This window comes from Ahaetulla prasina, chromosome 1 (genome assembly GCF_028640845.1).
Source record: "Ahaetulla prasina isolate Xishuangbanna chromosome 1, ASM2864084v1, whole genome shotgun sequence".
NCBI classification, from domain to species: Eukaryota; Metazoa; Chordata; class Lepidosauria; order Squamata; family Colubridae; genus Ahaetulla; species Ahaetulla prasina.
In genome coordinates this window covers 3,084,421-3,108,282 of record NC_080539.1, presented here as the reverse complement: position 1 = coordinate 3,108,282, position 23,862 = coordinate 3,084,421, and the positions used below count along the sequence as shown (strand labels likewise).

The following is a 23,862-nucleotide window of genomic DNA, read 5'->3' as shown; positions in this document are numbered from 1 at the left end:
CTATTCACTTAACAACTGCCGTGATTCACTTAACAACGGTGGCAAGAAAGGTCGTTAAATCGGGCAAAGCTCACTTAACGACCGTCTCCCTTAGCGACGGAAATTTGGGACGCACATCTGTAAGTCGAGGACTACCTGAATCTAACAGTTCTGCGGCACCAGTGACGAATTCAGCCCCAGAGCAGAAAAAGGCGCCGGATGCAAAACCCACTTCTATTTTTGCATGTGTGTGGTTTGTACGTGCCAAAGTGTGCGTCTCTTTTACACCTTCCCTAAGGACTGTAGTAACCTCTGTGGGGAATACACCAGCCCCAAACAAGCGAGGGGGCAGGGGGGTCACAAATAAGCCATACACAACTCACAACCCCAAAAAAAGGCCCCAGCCTATGACTGTTGCTTTATACACAGCAATACAAGCATGAATCGAAAGCCACAAAATTTGCACCAGGCACCGTCTTGCTTAAAAAAGAGAGACGCACAAGGGGGGAAAACACATTTTATCTTCACTCCCCGTTCAGAACGGTCCTCGACTTACGACCACAGCGGAGTGCCAAATTTCCGCGGCCCGGCGAAGCAGTCGTTAACCGGGTTACGCCCCATTTTGCGACGACGATTATTCAGCAAATGGCCGCCGTGGTTAAATTAGCCACACGGTTGTTAAGTGAATCCGGCTTTCCCCGTTTGACTTTGCTGCTCAGACGGTCACAAAAGAGGATCAGCTGATCCCCCCGGGAACACTGCGACCGTCATGCAGCTGCCAAGTGTCTGAATTTGGATCACACGGCCATGGGGACGCTGCGACGGTCGTAAGTGTGAAAAATGAGCATGAGTCACTTTTTCCGCCACCATTGTAACATTGAACAGACTCTAAATGAACTGTTGTTAAGTCAAGGACAACCATATATTTCAACACGCAGCCCAGCCACGCAATTATTTTATTATAATTTTTTATTTTATTTTTTATTTACATTTATATTCCACCCTTCTCCGAAGACTCAGGGCGACGTACATTAAAAAACACAATGCTACTTTTTGCTTCCCATTTTAGCGGGATGAATAGATGGAATTCACACTCAGCCAACAAAGGCTCCAGACCTCAAGAAAGAAAAACTCAAACCAAGTTTGAGCCCTACGATTGCCTCACTGGCTCAGTTGTTCCCACCGTGACTGACCTAACAGGGTTGTTGTACAATAATGTTCTTGCAATCACACCTCCACTTCACAACCTCAAAGAAAAGTCTGGTTTTGTTTAACACATTGCATTCAAAAACCACAGGAATTCGTTTGTATTTGGGACTCAGCAGGGTTTTCTGTATGCAGCCATGAGGGCTAGCAACTTTAGGTCTATAATTAGGTCTATAATTTCTGTCCTAAGTCATTGCAGTTGTACATTGAGTCCATAAGTGACCGGATCTGATTTTACAATCATTTTTACCACCGTTGTGAGTCAAGTCACCGAATTTGATCAAAATACGGTGGGATTTTATATTGTTTTAAAATTTTTAAATGTTAGTGAGATTGTCACTTAGGGGAAATTCTTATACTTACTTATTAAATTTGTATACTACCTAATGTTGCTGTTTGGGGTGATTCTAGGCGGCTGATATCTCTTTTATACATAAATAAAATATTATTTACTATGAATAAATAATATTACAGTAATTCATATTAATATTTATAATGATATATAAACACATAGGATTACTTATGATAAATTATTATTTAAATTATATTATATTTCCATATAATTTATCATAATATCATTTCCATATCATTTTGCATAGGCTTATTTTCCTTGTCATCTCCATTCATTTTAATATTAATTTTAATGTTCATATTTACGATCGTAATATTTTAAAGTTTTGCCCTGTTGTTTTTATTCTGGGGTAAGCCGTCTACAGATGCCTGTAGCTGAGATGGGAGGCATATAAATTCGATAAATAAATAAAATAATAACTTTACCAATAAGCTGCCTAACGCCCAGGCAGTTTGGGCCAGTAAAGAGAATTATGACTGTTTTTCGCACTTACGACCGTTGCAACATCCCCGTGGCCCCGTGATCAAAATTCAGACGCTTGGCAACTGACTCGTATATATGACGGTCGCAGTGTTCCCGCGGTCACGCAACTCCCTTCTGCAACCGAGCCAGATTCACTTAACAACCGTATGACTAACTTAACAGCTGCCGTGATTCGTTTAGCAACTGTGTAGAAAGGTCGTAACGAGGGGCAAAATTCACAATTAGCCACTGTCTCACTTAGCGACGTAAATTTTGGCCTCTGCCACGGTTGTAAGTACAGGATTACCTACATAGGTCTAACTGCTATTGCTATTTTCTATTGTTGACAGCAAAATCTGCAGAAAGATGCAACAAAATCTGTTGCTGACAACAAAATCTGCAGAAAAATTGAGAAGAAATTCTCAACGACCCGCAAAACGAGGCAGAAAAACGGATGCCTTCTTTTGCTGAGAGAAACTTGGAAGGAACCGACTTTCAGAATATTAGCGGAGAGACAGGAAGGTAGAAACCCGCTGATTGGCAAATATTTCAGACAGACCAAATAAACCCCGTTCAAAAGAGGAAGTCGCTTTCCCAATTTCCGCCACTTCCTGATGGGTGAACTTCAGGACCCAGAATTCCCCAGCCGGCATAAACACGGCTGAGGATTCTGGGAGTTGAAGTCCATACAGACAATCCTATTTCTTTATTTATTAAATTGGCTGGAGACCCCTAATCTTTGACTCGCGTGTCCACGATGGGAACCGGAATTTCTCTTGCTAAGGAAGCGAGTGTTAATTTTACCATCTTGTGTCCCACGGTTGTTAAGCGAATAACTGCAGTTGTTCGGTGAATTCCACTGGCCGTTAAGTGGATCTGGCTTCCGCCATTGCTTATCCGAAGCCCCCTGGGAAGGTCACAAATGGAGATCCCGTGATCCCGGGATGCTGCAACCATTGGAAACACATGCCTGTTGCCAAGCAGCCAAATTCTGATCACGTCACTGTGGGGGATACTGCAACGGTCGTAACTATGAGGACCGGATGCAATTCACCTGTTTCACTGCCACTGTAACTTTTAACAGGTGCTAAACAAATGGTTGTAAGTCAAGGACTATGTTTAGGCCAGTGTTTGTGGAACTTTGTGACTTTAAGGTGGGTGGACTTCAATTCCCAGAATCCCCCAGCCAGCCTGCTTTAAGATGGGTGGACTTCCACTCCCAGAATCCCCCAGCCTGCATGCTTTAAGAGGGGAGGACTTCCACTCCCAAAATCCTCCAGCCAGCCTGCTTTAAGAGGGGAGGACTTCCACTCCCAGAATCCCCCAGCCAGCATGCTTTAAGAGGGGTGGCCTTCCGCTCCCAGAATTCCCCAGCCAGCCTGCTTTAAGAGGGGTGAACTTCCACTCCCAGAATTCCCCAGCAGTCATACTGGTGGCTAGGGAATTCTGGGAGTTGAAGTCCACTCATCTTAAAATTGCCAAGGCTGGAAAATCTACTCTATTTATTTATTTTTTATTTATTTTTATTTGTCACAACAATATATGTAGGCATCATACAAAAAGATTATATAGTATATAAACATATACTATATATAGGTCTTTGGTTGTTCGGGTTTTCTCCCGTGTAAAATTGGAAGTGTCTTGGCGACGTTTCGACGAAGTCTCATTCGTCATCTTCAGGCTTCAGCTTCGTGCTTCTGGGAGCAATGCCCCAGAAGCTAACGGTTGAAGCCTGAAGATGACGAATGAGACTTCGTCGAAACGTCGCCAAGACACTTCCAATTTTACACGGGAGAAAACCCGAACAACCAAAGACCTATATACAAACACCCGTGAAAACCTCAGAAAACAAATATACTATATAATATATATATTATATTATATTATTATATTATATAATTTGCAGATCCCTCGCATCCTGGACATAAACTGTTTCAACTCCTACCCTCAAAACGACGCTATAGAGCACTGCACACCAGAACAACTAGACACAAGAACAGTTTTTTCCCGAAGGCCATCACTCTGCTAAACAAATAATTCCCTCAACACTGTCAGACTATTTACTGAATCTGCACTACTATTAATCGTTTCACAGTTCCCATCACCAATCTCTTTCCACTTATGACTGTATGACTATAACTTGTTGCTGGCAATCCTTATGATTTATATTGATATATTGATCATCAATTGTGTTGTAAATGTTGTACCTTGATGAACGTATCTTTTCTTTTATGTACACTGAGAGCATATGCACCAAGACAAATTCCTTGTGTGTCCAATCACACTTGGCCAATAAAATTCTATTCTATTCTATTCTATTCTATTCTATTCTATTCTATTCTATTCTATATATTATATATATATATATATAAATATATAGTATACTATATATACATACTCTAAGCCAAGTGTGACTCAAACAGCCATTAAAGAAATTAGAAACTAAAATGAATCCGACCGGTTGCTTAAAAAGAGACTTAATTTAATTAAAAATTAAATTTAACATTGCAAAACAAGGAATTTCCACATTGGGGGGCGGGGAGGGTCTTGCCTCCTTGCAAAAAATGCAGTCCTGATTGGCAGCCCCTCCCCTGCTGCCGCTCTGCTCTTCACCTTCCTACCACCAAGGTCCAACCAACTTAACTTCCTCCAGTTAAAAGTTTATTTTTAAATAAGGAAGTCTGAGTAACATGTGAGCCGTTGAAGGAAGCGCAGTAGCATGCTCCGGCCACCAGATGGCGCGGCTAGCCCAGATCAAAGAGGATAGGGGGCCACCCAATGGAGGATTAGCAAACTTTGCAAAAACAACAACAACAACACACAAACACAACTTTTCTGGGTGAAGAAATTCCTCTTTCCCTTTGCAAAAAAAGGTAAGGAGGCCAAAAGGTAATTTATTAAGCAAGTCACTGGGCAGCCTGTGTTAACTACAAACTATTTTGGGGGAAAAAATAACGGTGAGTTTCTCACGCAGCAAATCACTTCTCAACTTACAACCACAACTGCCAGTCTCTGAAGTAGTCCTCGACTTACAACAGTTCGTTTAGTGACCGTTCATAATGACGTCACTGAAAAAACTGGACCCTAACAACTTAATTCAGGAATCCCGGTTTAACATTGGCTTAAGCAACGGAGGTTAGCATCCCGCCGGGATCCCTATGGGCCCCATGGAGTGGAGGATTTCATCTGGATCTGCTGAGACGGTTATCAGACTGGCTATTTCCGCCTTGGTGGCCTGCGGATGTGATGGTGCCCAAGGATTCCTTGAGAGCAGTTATCTTGTCTTATCATCTTTATCATCTGTGGGCTCCACGTTTTTTGGCCCTTAACATGACTGATGTAACATCACCAGTGCTGTACCATCATCAGTGACATTGGACGAACTCTTTCTGGGCCCGATATGAGATTGAGATATGAGATATTCTTCATTGGAACTCCGTTGCCTGCGAGGTGCCCCCGCCTCGCAGAAATGGCCCTCTACGTTATCGAGGGCCTACCTCAATGAAGGGTTTTGGGACCCAGAGAGATGGCATGCATCGAAGAAGAACCTTTGGGGGTTTTTTAATAGGTTTTTAAATAAGGGATTTTTAAAGGGGGGGAGGGGAGTGACGGGTAGGGGGAGTGGCCCGTCGGGGAGGGTATGTCCAGTCCCAGCGTTTGCTCACGGCACTACTTCATCTGGTCCGAAGACAGGGGGGGAGAATAGAATAGAATAGAATAGAATAGAATTTTTATTGGCCAAGTGTGATTGGACACACAAGGAATTTGTCTTGGTGCATATGCTCTCAGTGTACATAAAAGAAAAGATACGTTCATCAAGGTACAACATTTACAACACAATTGATGATCAATATATCAATATAAATCATAAGGATTGCCAGCAACAAGTTATAGTCATACAGTCATAAGTGGAAAGAGATTGGTGATGGGAACTATGAAACAATTCAGGGGGTATTCAGAGGGGGGTATTCAGAGCGTAGATTGTTATTCCATCGGTACGGTAAGTGGGAGAGGCAGATATGGCGGAGGCAAGGGGCCGTATCGCTCTCTGGGAGCACGTGTTCGATGTTTAAAAGCGATCACGTGCTCCGGCCCCTCAGTCCTTACTCGTTCCCCGGATGGTCAGGATCCTCAGAGCTTGGGTCTTCGACTGATGTTGTGCAATGCCCGGTCCGTGGTTAATAAAACTCCATTGATTTGCGATCTCATTCAGAGGGAGTCCGCGGACTTTATGGGCATTACGGAGACCTGGTTGGGCACAGAGGGGGGTGTACCTCTGGTTGAACTGTGCCCTCCAGGTTTCCGTGCATTCCATCAGCCGAGGGCCCAAGGTAGGGGTGGGGGGGTGGCGGTTGTGATTAAAGAAAGTCTAGAGCCGAGGGAGTCCGCTGTGCCTCAGATAGCTGGCTGTGAATCCCTCCTTGTGAAGTGGGGCCATAGGAATCAGATGGGCCTGTTGATCGCGTACCTGGCTCCTTGCTGCGTGACTACAGCCCTGCCTGAGCTACTAGAGGTGCTTGCCGGGATGGCGGTTGAGATCCCCAGACTTTTAGTCATGGGGGATTTCAACTTGCCATCGGCCGGCTTGTCATCGACGGTAGCTCAGGAGTTCATGGCCTCCATGACGGCCATGGACCTGATTCAAGTAACTGATGGCCCTACACACATTGGGGGAGGCACTCTAGATCTGATTTATATCTCTGGGCAGTGGATTAATGATCTGGAATTAGGAGATTTAGTGACGGAACCGGTGTCATGGTCGGATCATTTGCTCCTTCGCCTAGACTTTCGGACCGCCGCTCACCACCGCAGGGAGACGGAGCCAATGCGTTGGTTCCATCCCAGACGCCTGATGGACCCCGAGAGGTTCCTGACGGAGCTTGGGCTGTTCCCTGAGGATCTTGCCCACGGCACGACTGAAGAACTAGTTGCGGCCCGGGAACAGGCCGCGACTGGGGCTTTGGACCGTGTCGTGCCTTTGCGGCCTCTGACCCGGCGTAGATCTCAATTGGCTCCTTGGTTCTCTGAGGAGCTGAGAGAGATGAAACGCCGGAGAAGACGCCTAGAGAGCACCTGGAGGTCTAGCCGTTCCGAGGCTGATCGGACACTAGTGAGATCTTTTACTAAGACCTACCTAGTGGCAATGAGGGAGGCGAAACGTTCCTACGTTTCCACCCTCATTGCATCGGCAGATAACCGCCCTGTTTTGGGTGACCCACTCTCTCCTTCACCAGGAGGGGCGGGATGACCCCCTGCAGGGACGTGCTGAGGAGTTTAACAGTTATCTATACGATAAAATCGTTCAGCTTTGGGATAGCTTAGACCAAAATTGCGATGATCCAAGTGGGATGACGGAGACACGTCTTGTTGAGATTGTTTGGGATGAGTCTGTGGCTCTCGAGGACGTGGACAGGTTGCTGGGGAGGTTGCATGCAACCACATGTTTAGTGGACCCGTGTCCTTCCTGGCTGGTGCTGGCTACTCAGGAAGTGACACGAGGCTGGCTCCAGGGAATTATAAATGCTTCATTGTTGGAGGGGGTTTTCCCCGCTGCCTTGAAAGAGGCGGTGGTGAGACCCCTCCTCAAGAAGCCTTCCCTGGACCCAGCTATTTTGGGAAATTATCGTCCAGTCTCCAACCTTCGCTTTGTGGCGAAGGTTGTAGAGAGTGTGGTTGCATGGCAGCTTCCCCAGTACCTGGATGAAGCCGTCTATCTAGACCCGTTCCATTCCGGCTTCCGGTCCGGACATAGTATGGAGACAGCTTTGGTCGCGTTGGTGGATGATCTCTGGAGGGCCAGGGATAGAGGTTGTTCCTCTGCCCTGGTCCTATTAGACCTCTCAGCGGCCTTTGATACCATCGACCATGGTATCTTGCTGCACCGGTTGGGGAGCTTGGGAGTGGGAGGCACCGTTTATCAGTGGTTCTCCTCCTATCTCTCCAACCAGTCGCAGACGGTGTTGACAGGGGGGCAGAGGTCGACTGTGAGTCGCCTTACTTGTGGGGTGCCTCAGGGGTTGATTCTCTCGACCCTCCTGTTCAACATCTACATGAAGCCCCTGGGTGAGGTCATTAGTGGTTTCGGGGTGAGTTACCATCTGTACGCTGACGATACACAGCTGTACTTCTCCACCCCAGACCACCCCAACGAAGCTGTCAAAGTGCTGTCCCGGTGTCTGGAAGCTGTACGGGTCTGGATGGGGAGAAACAGACTCAAGCTCAATCCCTCCAAGACGGAGTGGCTGTGGATGCCGGCACCCCGGTACAGCCAGCTGCAGCCGCGGCTGACTGTGGGGGGCGAGTTATTGGCCCCAATGGAAAGGGTGCGCAACTTGGGCGTCCTCTTGGATGGGCGGCTGTCATTTGACAATCACCTGGCGGCCGTCTCCAAGAGGGCTTTTTACCAAGTACGCTTGGTTCGCCAGTTGCGCCCCTTCCTTGACCGGGATGCCTTATGCACGGTCACTCATGCTCTTGTCACTTCCCGTTTGGATTATTGCAATGCTCTCTACATGGGGCTGCCCTTGAAGTGCACCCGGAGGCTGCAGCTAGTCCAGAATGCAGTTGCGCAGGTAATAGTGGGAGCAACTCGTTGCTCCCATGTAACACCAATCCTGCGCGGCTTGCACTGGCTTCCTGTGGTCTTTCGGGTGCGCTTTAAGATTTTGGTCACCACCTTAAAAAGCGCTCAATGGCTTAGGGCCTGGGTACTTACGGGACCGCCTGCTGTTACCCTATGCCTCCCACCGACCCGTACGCTCCCACAGAGAGGGTCTTCTCAGGGTGCCGTCCGCCAGACAATGTCGGCTGGCGGCCCCCAGGGGGAGGGCCTTCTCTGTGGGAGCTCCTACGCTTTGGAACGAACTTCCCCCTGGTTTACGTCAAGTGCCTGATCTTCGGACTTTTCGCCGTGAGCTGAAAACACATCTATTTATTCAAGCGGGACTGGCATAATTAAATTTTAATCTGGGGTTATTTATATTTTTTGGGTTTTTTAAACTATTTTAAATGTTTTAATTTTTTTAAATTTTTGGCCATTCTGTAATATGTTTGTTTTAGTCTTGTTTTAATTTATATATTGCGCTTTTTATTTGGCTGTGAACCACCCTGAGTCCTTCGGGAGAAGGGCGGTATAAAAATCGAATAAATAAATAAATAAATGGGGGGAAAAAGGGGCTTATGACCGTTTTTTCACACTTACGACCGTTGGAGAGTCACAATGGTCACGTAATCAAAATCCGGATGCTTGGCAGCTGGCGTCTTATTTAATGACGGTCGCAGTGTTCCTGGGGTTCATGTGATCCCCTTTTGCGACCTTCCGACAAGCAAAGCCAAGGGGGAAGCCAGATTCACTTAATAAACCGTGTGACTAACTTCACAGCTATAACGATTCCCTTAACAACACTGGCCCAAAAAAAAAAAAAGGTCGTTAAAAAGGGATAAAACTCCCTGAACAAATATCTCACTTAGCAACATATATTTTGGGCTCAGTTGTGGTCGTACGTTGAGGATTTTACCTGAAAAATACAAATAAAATAAATTGGGACTGAAAATCTATTGTTAAGCAGTGTAGTCTTTAAGCAGGTTACCACACTTACATCTGATTTTGCCTTTTTGGGCACGGTCATTAAGCGAATCACTGCGGCTGTTAAGCGACTGTCAAGTGACCATAAGCTGAGACCTTCCTTATGGGTTTTGCCATTGATTGTGCTTGTCAGAAGCCGAACGGGAAGACATTAACCTGCTATGTGAAATCGACAGTTGTTTTCGTCACACATGGCTGAGACCACCAAAGGACGACGAAACCCCTCCAAGAAAACAGAGACCTCATTCTCTCATTTTACATAACATAACATAACATCAGAGTTGGAAGGGACCTTGGAGGCCTTCTAGTCCAACCCCCTGCCCAGGCAGGAAACCCTACACCATCTCAGTCAGATGGTTATCCAACATTTTCTTAAAAATTTCCAGTGTTGGAGCATTCACAACTTTTGCAGGCAAGTCGTTCCACTTATTAATTGTTCTAACTGTCAGGAAATTTCTCCTTAGTTCTAAGTTGCTTCTTTCTTTGATCAGTTTCCACCCATTGCTTCTTGTTCTACCCTCAGGTGCTTTGGAAAATAGCTTGACTCCCTCTTCTTTGTGGCAGCCCCTGAGATACTGGAACACAGCTATCCTGTCTCCCCTAGTCCTTCTTTTCATTAAACTAGACATACCCAGTTCCTGCAACCGTTCTTCATATGTTTTATCCTCCAGTCCCCTAATCATCTTTGTTGCTCTTCTCTGCACTCTTTCTAGAGTCTCAACATCTTTTTTACATCGTGGCGACCAAAACTGGATGCAATATTCCAAGTGTGGCCTTACCAAGGCATTATAAAGTGGTACTAACACTTCACGTGATCTTGATTCTATCCCTCTGTTTATGCAGCCCAGAACTGTGTTGGCTTTTTTAACAGCTGCTGCACACTGCTGGCTCATATCTAAATGGTTATCCACTAGGACTCCAAGATCCCTCTCACAGGTACTACTATTGAGCAAGGTACCACATATACGGTACTGGTGCATTTTGTTTTTTTGGCCTAAATGTAGAACCTTACTTTTTTCACTGTTGAATTTCATTTTATTAGATAGCGCCCAATGTTCAAGTCTGTCAAGATCTTTCTGTAACTTGAGCCTATCTTCTGGAGAAGATTGAGCCTATCTTTTCTCCAAGGCCTTTAAAACTTTAAAAGTCCACAACTCAGCTCCATTTTTTTAAAAAAAAAAAATTAAATCAAAATTTAAAAGTTATAATTTAAATTTTAAATCAAATTTAAATTAATCTGCACCCCGCCCACGTGCAACCCCACCCTATATCGCTGTGTTTCTGATGGCGCACGCCGATGTGCGGATTACATGCGCGAGCGAATTGCCGTGTTGTTTGATGTTGCACGCGTGTGGATGGCGTGTGAGAGCGAATTGCCGTGTTTTGTGACGCTGCACGCATGGGCGCGCGCTCAGATTTCCAATGCTGGGCGAACCGGTTGCTGCAGTATGTGAAGCCCGCTCCATTTTACGACCTTTCTTGTCTTGGTTGTTAAGCAAATCCCTGCGGTTGTTAAGTTCGTTGCAAAACTTTAACGCAAGGTGGCAAAAGGAGGTCACGTGACCTCGGGACACTGCAACCCGTCATAAATACGAGTCAGTCGTTGCCAAGCATCTGAATTTTGATCACGTGACTTGGGGATGCTACAAATGGTCCTAAGTGAGAATATCAAACTCAAGCCAGTTTTGCCAGTGCCGTCGTAAGTTCGGATGGTCACTAAATGAAGCGTCGTAAGTCGAGGACTACCTGTACATCGTAGACTTAGCTATCCAAAAAAGCTTCACAGTATTAAATAATATTAATCCGTGGCGCATTTAAGCGTGGAAACTCACCAGGGTGCCCAGTCCGTCGGCAGGGGTGGGCGAAACGCTTTGCGATGTCCCTCCGTCGTTGCCGCCATCTGGATTGCGGGCGCCCAGTTGGGGGGACATGGTGGGGGATTCGTCGATGTAGGGCATGGTTTCCGAGCTGCCGGGCCGAACTCTGACCTCCTCGTTGCCCTCCGCATCATAATCCTCCGGGGGGTAATTGAAGTCTGAGGAAAAGAAGGAAGGAACCAGAATTGGTTGTGAGAAAGGATAAAAAGATGAACAAACCTGGGATTTAACCACCCAATCACCAGGCGACAGTGAGTTCTAGTTCCACCTTAAGCATAAAAGCCAGCTGTGATTGGACTCTGGGCCAATCAGCAGGAGAAAGTGAGTTCTAGTCCTGCTTAAAGCATAAAAGCCAGCTGAGTGACTTTGGGTCAATCACTAGGCGACGGTGAGTTCTAGTCCCACCTTGAGCACAAAAGCCATCGGGGTGTCTTTGGGCCAATCACTAGGGGAAAGTGAGTTCTAGTCCCGCCTTAAGCATAAAAGCCAGCTGTGATTGGATTTTGGGCCAATCACTAGGTGACAGTGAGTTCTAGTCCTGCCTTGAGCACAAAAGTCAGCTGGGTGACTATGGGCCAATCACCAGGTGACAGTGAGTTCTAGTCCCAATTTAGGCATGAAAGCCAGCTGGGTGACTTTGGATGAGTCTCCAGGCAACAGTGAATTCTAGTCCCACCTTAAGCATAAACGCCAGTTGGGTGACTTTGGGCCAATCACCAGGTGACAGTGAGTTCTAGTCCCAATTTAGGCATGAAAGCCAGCTGTGATTGGACTTTGGGCCAATCACCAGGAGAAAGTGAGTTTTACATGCCATTCTTTCAACCGTCTCCCCCTTAAAAACAACCCCAAACTTAAACCACTGAGCTGCAAGATTTATGACCACAACACAGCCACAAAGTTTTGTTGCTAAAAGTGCCAGTTGTTAAGTGAACTTTGCCCCATTTTACGACTTTTCCTGCTACGGTCGCTAAGTGAACCACTGCAGTTGTTAAGTTAGCCACAGGGTCGTTACGTGAATCCAGCTTCCCCATTGACTTGGCTGGTCCAAAGGTCACAAAACGGGGAATCGTGTGATCCCGGGAGGGACACCGCGACCGTCATAACTACGAACCGGCTGCCAGCATCCGAATTTCGAATGTGGGGGTGCTGCGACGGTCGTTAAGTGTGAAAAACGCTCCTATGTCCCTTTTTTCGGCGCCGCGGTAACTCCAAACGGTCACTAAACAAGGACTGCCTCGATTGCAAGGTAAAGGTTCCCCTCACACATACGTGCTAGTCGTTCCCGACTCTAGGGGGCGGTGCTCATCTCCGTTTCAAAGCCGAAGAGCCAGCGCTGTCCGAAGACGTCTCCGTGGTCACGTGGCCGGCATGACTCAACGCCAAAGGCGCACGGAACGCTCTTCCCTTCCCGCCAAAGGTGGTCCCTGTTTTTTCTACTTTCATTTTTTACCTGCTTTTGAACTGCTAGGTTGGCAGAAGCTGAGACAAGTCACGGGAGCTCACCCCATTACACAGCAGCACTAAGGATTCGAACCGCCGAGCTGCCGACCTTCCGATCGACAAGCTCAGCGTCTTAGCCCCTGAGCCACCGCATGCCTTTCCTCTATTGCAAAGGTTGCCCTAAATGCATTGCACGGGAATACCCCAAATTCAGTTGCCACCAGGTTAAACAAACACGGTTACTCCTCTCTCCCCTTGCCCTTCCCTTCCTTTCCCGCAAGGCATTGCCTTTCTATGCCCCCCCCCACAGCCATCCACACGCCCCCCCCCCACATAACCTCACCCCCTCCCGACACACTTCCCCACAATTATTCACACCTGGCTGCGCCCGCCACCCCCTCCCTGGCACGCCTCCGACGGAGACACTCGGTCCAAGTGCAAAAACTGGGTCAACTTCGGAAAGGAAGCCTGGCGCTCCAGTAGGAGGGGGGGGGGAAAGCAAAAATGGAGACCACCCCCCCCCACCTGGAAAGTGGGGCAGGAGTCTGAACGATGCCCCCCCCCCACCCTCCCGGCAGTCCTTGGGGAACGAAACCAGCACCAGGAAGTAAAATGTTTGTAGGAAAGAAAAGGCAGGGACTTGGGTTGCCTCCGAGAATTTTGCTTCTGGGAGTTCAGAAGGAGAGAAAAAAAATGAGAGAGAGGAAGGAGGGATGAGTTTGGGGAGGGAGGGAGGGAGGGGTTGAGGAAATGAGAAAAGCGACGGGGTGGGTGGGTGGGTGGGGGTGGGTGGGTGGGGGTGGGGTGTAAGATCTCTAAGTGAAGGTTCACGGAAAGGGGCCAAAGCCCATTTTCTTCTGCTCCAAAAGGCAGGATGTGAGAGATAGGGAGAGTCCTCCACTTACGAACATTCGTTTAGCAACGGTTTGAAGTTACAACAACACTGAAAAAAAAGTGGCTGATGACCAGTCCTCACATTTATGACCGTCACAGCATCCCCAGTCACCTGAGCAAAATTTGGCCACTTGGCTTGCTTCCTTCCTTCCTTCCTTCTTCCTTTTCCTAATCCATCTTTTTCTCTCCTAAACTTCCTTCCTTCCTCCCTCCTCCTAATCTTTCTTTCTCTCTCCCACTCCCTTCCTTTCTTCCTTCTTCTCTTCCTTTTTCCTTCCTTCCTTCTTTCCCTCCATCTCCTCTCTTTCTTCCATCCTTCCTTCTTTTCATCACCCTGTTCTTTCTTTCTCCCTCCCCTTCCTTCCTTCCTTTCATCTCCTCTCTTCCTCTTTTTCCTTCCTTCCATCTCCCTTTCTTCCTCCTTCTTTCTTTCTCTTTCTTTCTTTCATTTCTCCCTTCTTTCCTACCTTTCTTCCTTTCTTCCTTCCTTCCTTCCTCCTTCCTTTTCCTAATCAATCTTTTTCTCTCCTAAACTTCCTTCCTTCCTCCCTTCACCTAATCTTTCTTTCTTTCTCTCTCTCTCCCACTCCGTTCCTTTCTTCCTTCTTATCTTCTTCTCTTTTTTCTTCGTCTAATTCACTCTTCCTTTTTTCTTCCTTCTTCTTTCCCTCCATCTCCTCTCTTCCTTCTTTCTTTCCTTCCTTCGTTTCACCACCCTCTTCTTTCTTTTTTCTCCCCTTCCTTCCTTCTTTCCATCTCCTCTCTTTCTCTTTTTCCTTCCTTCATTCCATCTCCCTGTCTTCCTCCTTCCATCTCTTTCTTCCCTTCATTTCTTCCTTCTTTCCTTCCTTGCTTCCCTCCCTTCCCTGTCTCCTCTCCCTCTTTTTTATTTCCTTTCTTCTCTCCCTCTCCTTTTCTCTTCCTCCTTTTTCCTTCCTTCCTTCCTTCCTTCCTTCCTTCCTTCCTTCCTTCCTTCCTTCCTTCCTTCCTTCCATCCATCCATCCATCCATCCATCCTACTTTCTTTTTCTTAAATAAATCAAGGCAGCAAGCATACCTAACCATCACGAAGTTAGAAAACCAATTCTTACCCAGCTATATAACATTTTTGGCTCAAGCCTCAAGACCTCAACCTTCCTCAGAGGGTTGTTGTGACAGTACAAGCAGGGCAAGGAGTAAAAAAGTTGCTAACTCTGAGCTCTGTTGTTGTTTTTTTGCAGGTCTTCCCGAAGATTTTAAAACTGCAGTCGTTCCAGAGGCGGCAAAGGAAAACTCCCCGCTTTCCCACGGTCAGTGCTTCTCCAAATTATCACTGCAGATCACAGTCATTATCATTTTTACAAGCTTTCATTCCAAGGGTTTGTAAGGTTGCTGTTGTAAATTTAAGTAAAGGTTGCATCCTTTGTTTAAAGTCGCAGTTCCTGCCAAAGCGAGTGAATTCCTAAATAAAATCAGCGCCTTATTTTGTTACTCGGAACTTCCTGGAAGTGAGCAGAGACGACAAATGAGGTCACATAAGGCGCTCGCGGCTGCGAATCATCCTTTGGCGTCGTGCCTTCGGATAAAACCGATGAACAGGGTTGGAAGGGACCTTGTAGGTCATCTAGTCCAACCCCCTGCTTTCACACACGCCCCATAAAAAGCTAGGATCGCTCCTCGCTTGAGGAACAATGCCAATCAAATCCTTGCGCAGTTCACGGCAGCGCATTCCTAACTTTGACAAACTTTATGGACTACTAGACGGACTTCAACTCCCAGAATCCCCCAGCTAGCCAAGTTGGGAAAAGGGAAGGCCGAAAGAAGAGGGGAGGACAGAGGAGATGGTTTAGACCAGGGGTCTCCAACCTTGGCAACTTTAAGCCTGGAGGACTTCAACTCCCAGAATTCCCCAGCCAGCTTTGCTAAGGTTGGAGACCCCTGGTTTAGACCATGCTGGCTGGGGAATTCTGGGAGTTGAAGTCCACAAGTCTTAAAGTGGCCAAGGTTGGAGACCCCTGGTTTAGATAGTGTCGTAATTTTTTAATTTTTTTATTTATAATTTAATTTCTATACCGCCCTTCTCCCGAAGGACTCAGGGCGGTTTACAGCCATATTTAAAACACAAAGTATAAACAACAAGTTTAAAACAGAATTAAGAATTAAAGAATTAAACGCAAAAAATGTGAATTTGGGCAAACTGAGAGACAGTGAAGAGACGGGGTGTGGGGGGTTCTCGTACGATGGTCCACGGCGGTTGCAAAGAGTCGGATACGACCCAAGAACAAAAAACCTCCGCTTTCTATCACTCAATCATCGATCAATCAGGTATCTCTTTCTCCCTTTGTCTCCCTGTTTCATTCACCGACTCCGTTATCAGTGGAAGCAAATTTTTGAACGACATTCACCTATTCTGCCCATCATTCTTTGCAATCAGCAATCAGGAATGAAGAAAAACCGTATTTTCTCTCCTCTTTTTCCTTCCTTCCTTCCTCCTTCCTTCCTTCCTCTCTCCTTCTCTCTTCCTTTTTCTTTCCTTCCTTCCTTTTCATCTTTTTCCTTCCTTCCTTCCTTCTTCCTTCCTTTCTCTCTCCTCTCTTCCTTTTTCTTTTCTTCCTTCCTTGCTTCTTTCATTCTCATCTTTTTCCTTCCTTCCTTCCTCTCTCTCCTCTTCCTTTATCTTTCCTTCTCATTTTTTCCTTCCTTTCTTCCTCTCTCCTTCTCTTTTCCTTTTTCTTTCCTTCCTTCCTTCCTTCTCATCTTTTTCCTTCCTCTCTCCTTCTCTCTTCCTTCTTTCCTTCCTTCCTTGCTTCTTTCCTTTTCATCTTTTTACTTCCTTCCTTCCTTCCTTTCTCTCTCCTTCTCTCTTCCTTTCTTTTCTTCCTTCCTTGCTTCTTTCCTTCTCATCTTTTTCCTTCCTTCCTCCCCTCCTTCTTTCTTCCTTCCACTCTCCTTCTCTCTTCCTTTATATTTCTTTCCTTCCTTCTCATCTTTTTCCTTCCTTCCTTCCTTCCTCTCTCCTTCTCTCTTCCTTTTTCTTTCCTTCCTTCCTTGCTTCCTTCCTTGCTTTCTTTCTTTTCATCTTTTTCCTTCCTTCCTTCCTCCCTCCCTTCTTCCTTCCTTCCTTCCTCTCCTTCTCTCCATCTTTTTCCTTTCCTTTCTTGCTTCCTTCTCATCTTTTTTCTCCTTCTCTCCTTCCTTCTCGTTTGTCTCCCTTTCTCTCCCTTCTCTCCTTCCTTCCCGGCTAAACATTCACCAGGTCCAAGTTTTGCTACTTTCCCTTCATTCCTCATATTTCTTTCTTCACAAAACGCATCTCAACCAGAGGGGGCCCTGTTTGCAAGACGGAAAGACCCACTGAACAAAAGCCGACCCTCCTCCATAGACCCCTTCAAGTGTGTGTGTGGGGGGGGAGGCTCAGCTAAGCAACCCATCCCCCTCTCCAACACCCCCCCCCACAAAGGTGCCCTTGCCTTAAAAGTATCCCCCCCCCACATCTCCCCAAGGCGGTCCAAGATCTGTCATGACAACCCCACCCCACTTAACATCTCCTCCTCCCCCCCCCCCGCCCACCCACCCATCTGCTGAGCTGCATCCTCCCCCTCTCGGTCCCACGCATCCCTCCTCCTCCTCCTCCTGCGATTGGCTGGAGGGTTGGGGCATTGCTATGGCAACTGCCTCCACTCTCGCATCCCGGGCGAGATGCAGCTTGCAGCTGGAAGCAGGACAGGTACCCGGGCAGGGGGTGGGGTCGCATATCGCCTGAACCCCCACCCCCGCCAGTCCTCCCCCACCCTCCATTGCCCTCCCTGGAAGGGGGACGTTAGGAAGGAGAAAGCAATGCGGGGGCTCCCCCCCCCCCAATTGCAAACGATGCCTCCCCCCCTGCTATTATTGATACTCTAAATGTGGTTGGTTAAGAGGGCCGGAAGATCCTAACCGGCCAATAAACCACATACAGGTGGTTCTTGACTTACGACCATTCATTTAGTGACGGCGAACATCATTGAAAAAAGTGGCTTATAACTCTTTTTCACACTTAACAACCGTGGCAGCCTCCCCGTGGTTATGTGATCGCATTTATGACGGTCGCAGCGTCCTGGGGTCACGTGATCCCCTTTTGCGACCTTCGGACGAGCAAAGTCAATGGGGGGCGGGGGGGAAGCCAGGTTCACTTAACGGCCGCGTGACTCGCTTAACAACTCCGGTGATCCGCTCAACAACCATGACATGAATGGTCGTAAAATGGGGTGGAACTAACTGAATAATGGTCTTGCTTAAGCAATGGAAAATTTGGGCTCAATTGCGGTCGTAAGTCGAGGACTACCTGCCCCATATGCTTTGGGGAACCTAACCAACGAACCCCATTTTTCCCTGCAATTTCAAGGCAGGCAAAATGATAAGGCCCTCGAAAAGACAGCAGCAGATGCCCGTAGATGGCATCAATTCTGCAGGATGTAAAATGTACGGCATGTTTCTCAGCTTTGGTAACTTTAAGAAAGGTGGACTTCCACTCCCAGAATTCCCTTGCCATCCGGCTGAGAGCTGCCAACTGAGTTCACTGAAGCCACATTGAACCCTAATCCATTGTCAAGCATGCCAGCTGGGGGATTCTGGGAGTGGAAGTCCATCCATCTTAAAGCAGGCTGGCTGAGGGATTCTGGGAGTGGAAGTCCTCCTCTCTTAAAGGATGCTGGCTGGGGAATTCTGGGAGTGGAAGTCCACCCCTCTTAAAGGATGCTGGCTGGGGGATTCTGGGAGTGGAAGTCCTCCCCTCTTAAAGCAGGCTGACTGGAGGATTCTGGGAGTGGAAGTCCTCCCCTCTTAAAGCAGGCTGGCTGGGGGATTCTGGGAGTGGAAGTCCTCCCCTCTTAAATCATGGCTGGCTGGGGGATTCTGGGAGTGGAAGTTCACCCCTCTTAAAGCAGGCTGGCTGGGGGATTCTGGGAGTGGAAGTTCACCCCTCTTAAAGCAGGCTGGCTGGGGGATTCTGGGAGTGGAAGTCCATCCCTCTTAAAGCATGCTGGCTGGGGGATTCTGGGAGTGGAAGTCCTCCCCTCTTAAAGCAGGCTGGCTGGGGGGATTCTGGGAGTGGAAGTCCTCCCCTCTTAAAGCATGCTGGCTGGGGAATTCTGGGAGTGGAAGTCCACCCCTCTTAAAGCATGGCTGGCTGGGGAATTCTGGGAGTGGAAGTTCTCCCCTCTTAAAGCATTGCTGGCTGGGGAATTCTGGGAGTGGAAGTCCACCCCTCTTAAAGTTGCCAAGTTTGGAGTTTGCCCTGGTTTGGAGTGTGGCGGGAAATCTGTTTCTCTGATCGCATCAATCATTGATTTTAGGATCCAGCCTTTGGGGGACGGGGCGGGGGGGCAGCCAATCAATTACCCTTTACCAAACCCACCACCTGCCCAATTCAATGGACTGCACATCCAGTCAATGGATCCACATTGTGTGGGCTTTACCCTAATGGTAAAGTGGGCTTTATTTATTTATTTTATTTATTTATTTTATTTTTCACATTTATATACCGCCCTATCTCCCTAGGGACTCAGGGCGGTTCACAGGCACTTAAAAATACATATAAATACAAACTAAAATAACAAGTAAAAAACTTATTCCATAGCCGAATTGTTAAAACCATATAAATAATAAAACCCATTTAAAACCAATAAATTTAAAATCTAATCCAGTCCCGCGCAGAAGTGTGTTTACCCTAATTAGGGTTTTACCCTAATGAAACCTATCTCGTATCAAGACTTGATGGCAGGGTCTCATTTGAAGGGTTTCCTTCCTTCTGCGGGCTCCCCATTCAAAGCCCCAGGGCACATACTTACACTCTTACACCTATACACCTGTACTATTGTCCTTAGGTCACCCTGAGGACACAGACAAACCTCCAAGTGGCCTCAACGACCCTCTAAAAAGGATGCAAATGACCAGCTAGTCTGCAAGGAGTCTAAATCCTTCCCTTCCCCACCATCCGGTCAGAGCTGGAGAAGCTTCTCGGATGAGAAGCGAAACGTCTTCAAAAGAAAAAAAAAAACAGTCCCAGTTGCCTCTTGGAAAAAGCACCTTTGGGGCAACTGATGATCTGGATGACGGAGAATCTCGACAGACTTTTAGCCGTGCAATTTGGGATGAGTACCCTTCAAATGGTGTGGAAGAAGGAATGGAATTCCAGAGGAAAAATTGCAGATTACAGGAACCATTTGCACCACTCAGGGGACCCTGAGGACACAGACGAACCTCCAAGTGGCCTCAATGTCTCTTTTAAAAGGTTGCAAATGACCGGCTGTCTGCAAGGAAGATAAATCCTTCCGTTTCCCCACCATCCAGTCAGAGCTGAAAAAGCTTCTTGGATGAGAAGCGAAACATCCTCAGTTGCCTCTTGGGGGAAAAAGCACACTTGCGACCTCAAAGTACGGGGGGGAAAAAAGAAAGAAAAGAGTGAAGAAAAGAAAAAATTAAAGGCCAGAAGAAGAGAAAAGAAAGAAGAGGCAGAATGCAAAGAAGTTTTCTCCCTCTTTTTGCTGCCACTGAGGTCTCTCGGCCACCCCGTTACTCAGAGATCTTCAAACTTGGCCGCTTTAAGACTTGTGGACTTCAACTCCCAGAATTCTCCAGCCAGCTATGCTGGCTGGAGAATTCTGGGAGTTGAAGTCCACAAGTCTTAAAGCGGCCAAGTTTGAAGACCTCTGCCCTTACTCATCAACTCCACCTAACCAAAGAATTCTCCATCCTTCTTCCCAAACCTGTTTTTCAACATGATCCTCAGTCATTCAGTTCCTATCCCCCGCACCTTCATTAAAGGTAGTCCTCCACCTAGGACCGCAGCGGGACATGAAATTCCCAAGGTGAAGCGAGCGTTGCCCCCATTCGACAAGCTCCCTTGCCGCAGTCGCTAAGCGAACCGCTGCCGTCGTTAAGCCAGTAACACGGTTGTTAAGGGGATCCTGTTTCCCCCCCCCCTTCCTTCGCTTGGCTTTGTCCGGAGGTCGCCGCAGGGGATTGTGTGATCCAGAGGCAGACAATTGCCATCATAAATACGAGTCAAGCGTGTGAATTTTGCTGATGTGGCCACGGGGATGCTGCAACGGTCGTATGTGTGAAAAATGGTCACAGGACAGTTTTTTCAGCGCCCTTGTAACATTGAAGGGTTACTTTTAAAAAAAAGGTTGTAAATTGATTTAGTGGGGTTCCGTCATAACTTAAGGACTACTTGCAAACCGATTGTCCTTTATAATCAAGGTTCTATGGAGTACTTAGAAGGCAACTACAGTTGATCCTCCATTTACGACCACAACTGAGCCCAAAATTTCTGTTGCTAAGCAAGACAGTCGTTCAAGTGAATTGTGCCACCTTTTTTTTTGCCACAGTCACTAAGTGAATCACTGCAGTTCTTAAACTAGTAACACGGTCGTTAAGTAAATCTGGCTTCCCTGTTGACTTGGCTGGTCAGAAGGTCGCCCAAGGGGATCACCTGACCCCAGGATTTGGCAACCATCATAAATATGAGTCCATTGCAAAGCGTCTGAATTTAGATCACGTGACCCGGAGAGACTAAAACGGTCATAAATATTTATTTATTTATTTATTTATTTATTTATTTATTTATTCATTCATTCATTCATTCATTCATATTTTTATACCGCCCTTCTCCGAAGACTCAGGGCGGTGTACAGCCAATAAAACGACAAGAATCCCCAAAAATTTAAAATACACTATCAAATTTAAAAAACTGATTCAATTGCTGTAACATTAAAATATTAGCTAAAATTTATCAAAACTAAAACCTAGGTAAAACTCTATAAAAAACCCATTAAAATCCCCATACTAAAATCAATCAGGCCAGCCCCGCTTGGTGAAAAAAGAAAGTCTTGAGCTCGCGCTTAAAGGTCCGGAGATCAGGGAGGAGACGGAGTCCCACCGGCAGCTCATTCCATAAAGCCGGGGCCCCCACAGAGAACACCCTTCCCCTGGGGGCCGCCAGCCGACATTGACTAGCTGATGGCACCCTAAGAAGACCCTCCCTGTGGGCGTGCACTGGACGTATCGGACAATGGGAGGTAACTGTCGGCAGCAGGCGGTCCCATAAATATCCCGGTCCAATGCCATGGAGCGCTTTAAAGGTGATAACCAACACCTTGAAGCGCACCCGGAAGACCATATGAGTCGGTTGTCAAGTGTACGAATATACTGTAAATCGTGGGGGAAACTGCAATTGTTTTCAGTGTGAAAAACGGCCATCGGTCATTTTTTTCAGTGCTTTGGTACCATGGTTTGTAGCTTGTAAGCCGCCTAGAGCAGAGGTCTGCAAACTTGGCTCTTTTAAGACTTGTGGACTTCAACTCCCAGAGTTCCTCAGCCAAAATCTTAAAAGAGCCAAGTTTGCAGACCCCTGGCCTAGAGTCACCTTGTAGCAGCAGTAGGTTTTACATATTCTTACCACCGGTTCACCGCTCGTGCACACACTTGCTTCACATGCGCGCCTTCAGCACACGCACCCAGCCTTTCACGCATGCGCTTTGCTCGTGTGCGCGCCTTCCGCGCATGCGCCCATCCTCAAAAACATGACTATGTAGGACGGCATTACACCGGGGTGGGGGATGGGGGGGACGGGCAGTCGCTGCTACCGGTTTGGCCAAACAGGTCCCAGCCAGCTGATATCACCTCTGCCTTGTAAGGGAGCCAGGCGGCATAAATATGGAATGAATAAATAAAATAAATAAATAAAAATAAGAATTCCCAGCGCTGGTGACGCACGATCCCCTCCCTGGATCTCTGCCTGGGTGCTCCCCCCTTTCTGCACCTCCGCTGCCAAGCTGGCATTCACACAGCTGAGTCCTGTACAGAATACCAAGCACGGAGGTGGCACGGTGACATAACTCGTCAGCCCAGAAGGCAGTGTGGCACTCGAGACGTGGCAGAACCTCCAAGGGTGTGCCATGCTCAGAATGGACGCTGGCACCTCTACACTCATTCCCCCCCACACCCCCCGCAGCCCCCAGAGGTAACACCCTCCTCCCACCCAGCCCTCTCGACAGCTCACTTTTCTCCAAAGTGTAAAGTCGGAGAAGCCAAACCCGACTTCATCGACAGGCTAATAAAACAATTATTAAACATAGGAGACTCCCAATATGACCAAACGTTAAGACTGGTGGACTCCAACTCCCAGAATTCCCCTGCCAGCATGGATCACAATTTGCAATGTACAAATTTACAAACTGTCATAAGTCAAGGACTAGCTGTACAGGGGATTCCTCGACTTACGACCACAATGAGGCCCTGCATTTTTGTCTCTCGGTGAAACACTTGTTAAGTGAGGTTTGCACCGTTTTACGACCTCTTGTGCCACCAACGTTAAGTGAGTCACTGCAGTTGTTAAATTAGTAACGTGTTTGTTAATCGAATCCAGTTTCCCCGTCAATTTTGCGGGTCAGAAGGTCGCGAAAGGGGATCACGTGACCTCGGGATGGTTCAACCGTCATAAATATGAACCAGTTGCTGTTCCGGTTCATATAAATTAAGCTTAGTAAATGGAAATTTAGGATTAGGTAATTTAATTGTATTATTAACATTAATAGTGTGTTAAAGTATATTGTGAATTTAAAATATTAAGGATTAGAAATTGTGGGGATTTTGAGATACATTCCTCCAGGGTTTGTTTAAATATTGTGAATATTTGGCTTTATTAGTAATCCTACACATTTGGAATATTGAAGTCATGGCGGAATAATGAGTAATTCTTAAAATATTAAATAATAGCAATTTAGTAGGGGATAACAAATACACGGCACAAAAAATTGTTATTTATGTTTAAACGAATTAATGGGAAAAATGATAAAAGAATTATGAAGAAAGAATAAATAGCCTTGTTGAAGTTGGAAGATTAGGTTTATGTATGTTTATTTGTATTATTATTGTTAGCATTGTTTAAAGAAGATTCAACTCAGTCAATACACAATACAAATATGTAATTATTATACTATTATACTAAAAAATAAAAAAATAAATATGAACCAGTTGCTGAATTTAGATCACATGACTGGCTGGGGAAATTCTGGGACTTGAAGTCCACTGCGATTAAAGGGGCC

General features: G+C 46.8%; 1 protein-coding gene across 1 annotated transcript in view; it reads right to left on the bottom strand.

Annotated features, from left to right (window-relative positions):
• ABR (ABR activator of RhoGEF and GTPase) overlaps nucleotides 1-23,862 on the bottom strand; it is a 152,509-nt gene that overhangs the window by 117,412 nt on the left and 11,235 nt on the right. The window contains exon 2 of the mRNA XM_058163985.1: nucleotides 11,417-11,619. Coding sequence (XP_058019968.1) covers nucleotides 11,417-11,619 — 203 coding nt within the window. The remainder of the gene's footprint in view (nucleotides 1-11,416; nucleotides 11,620-23,862) is intronic.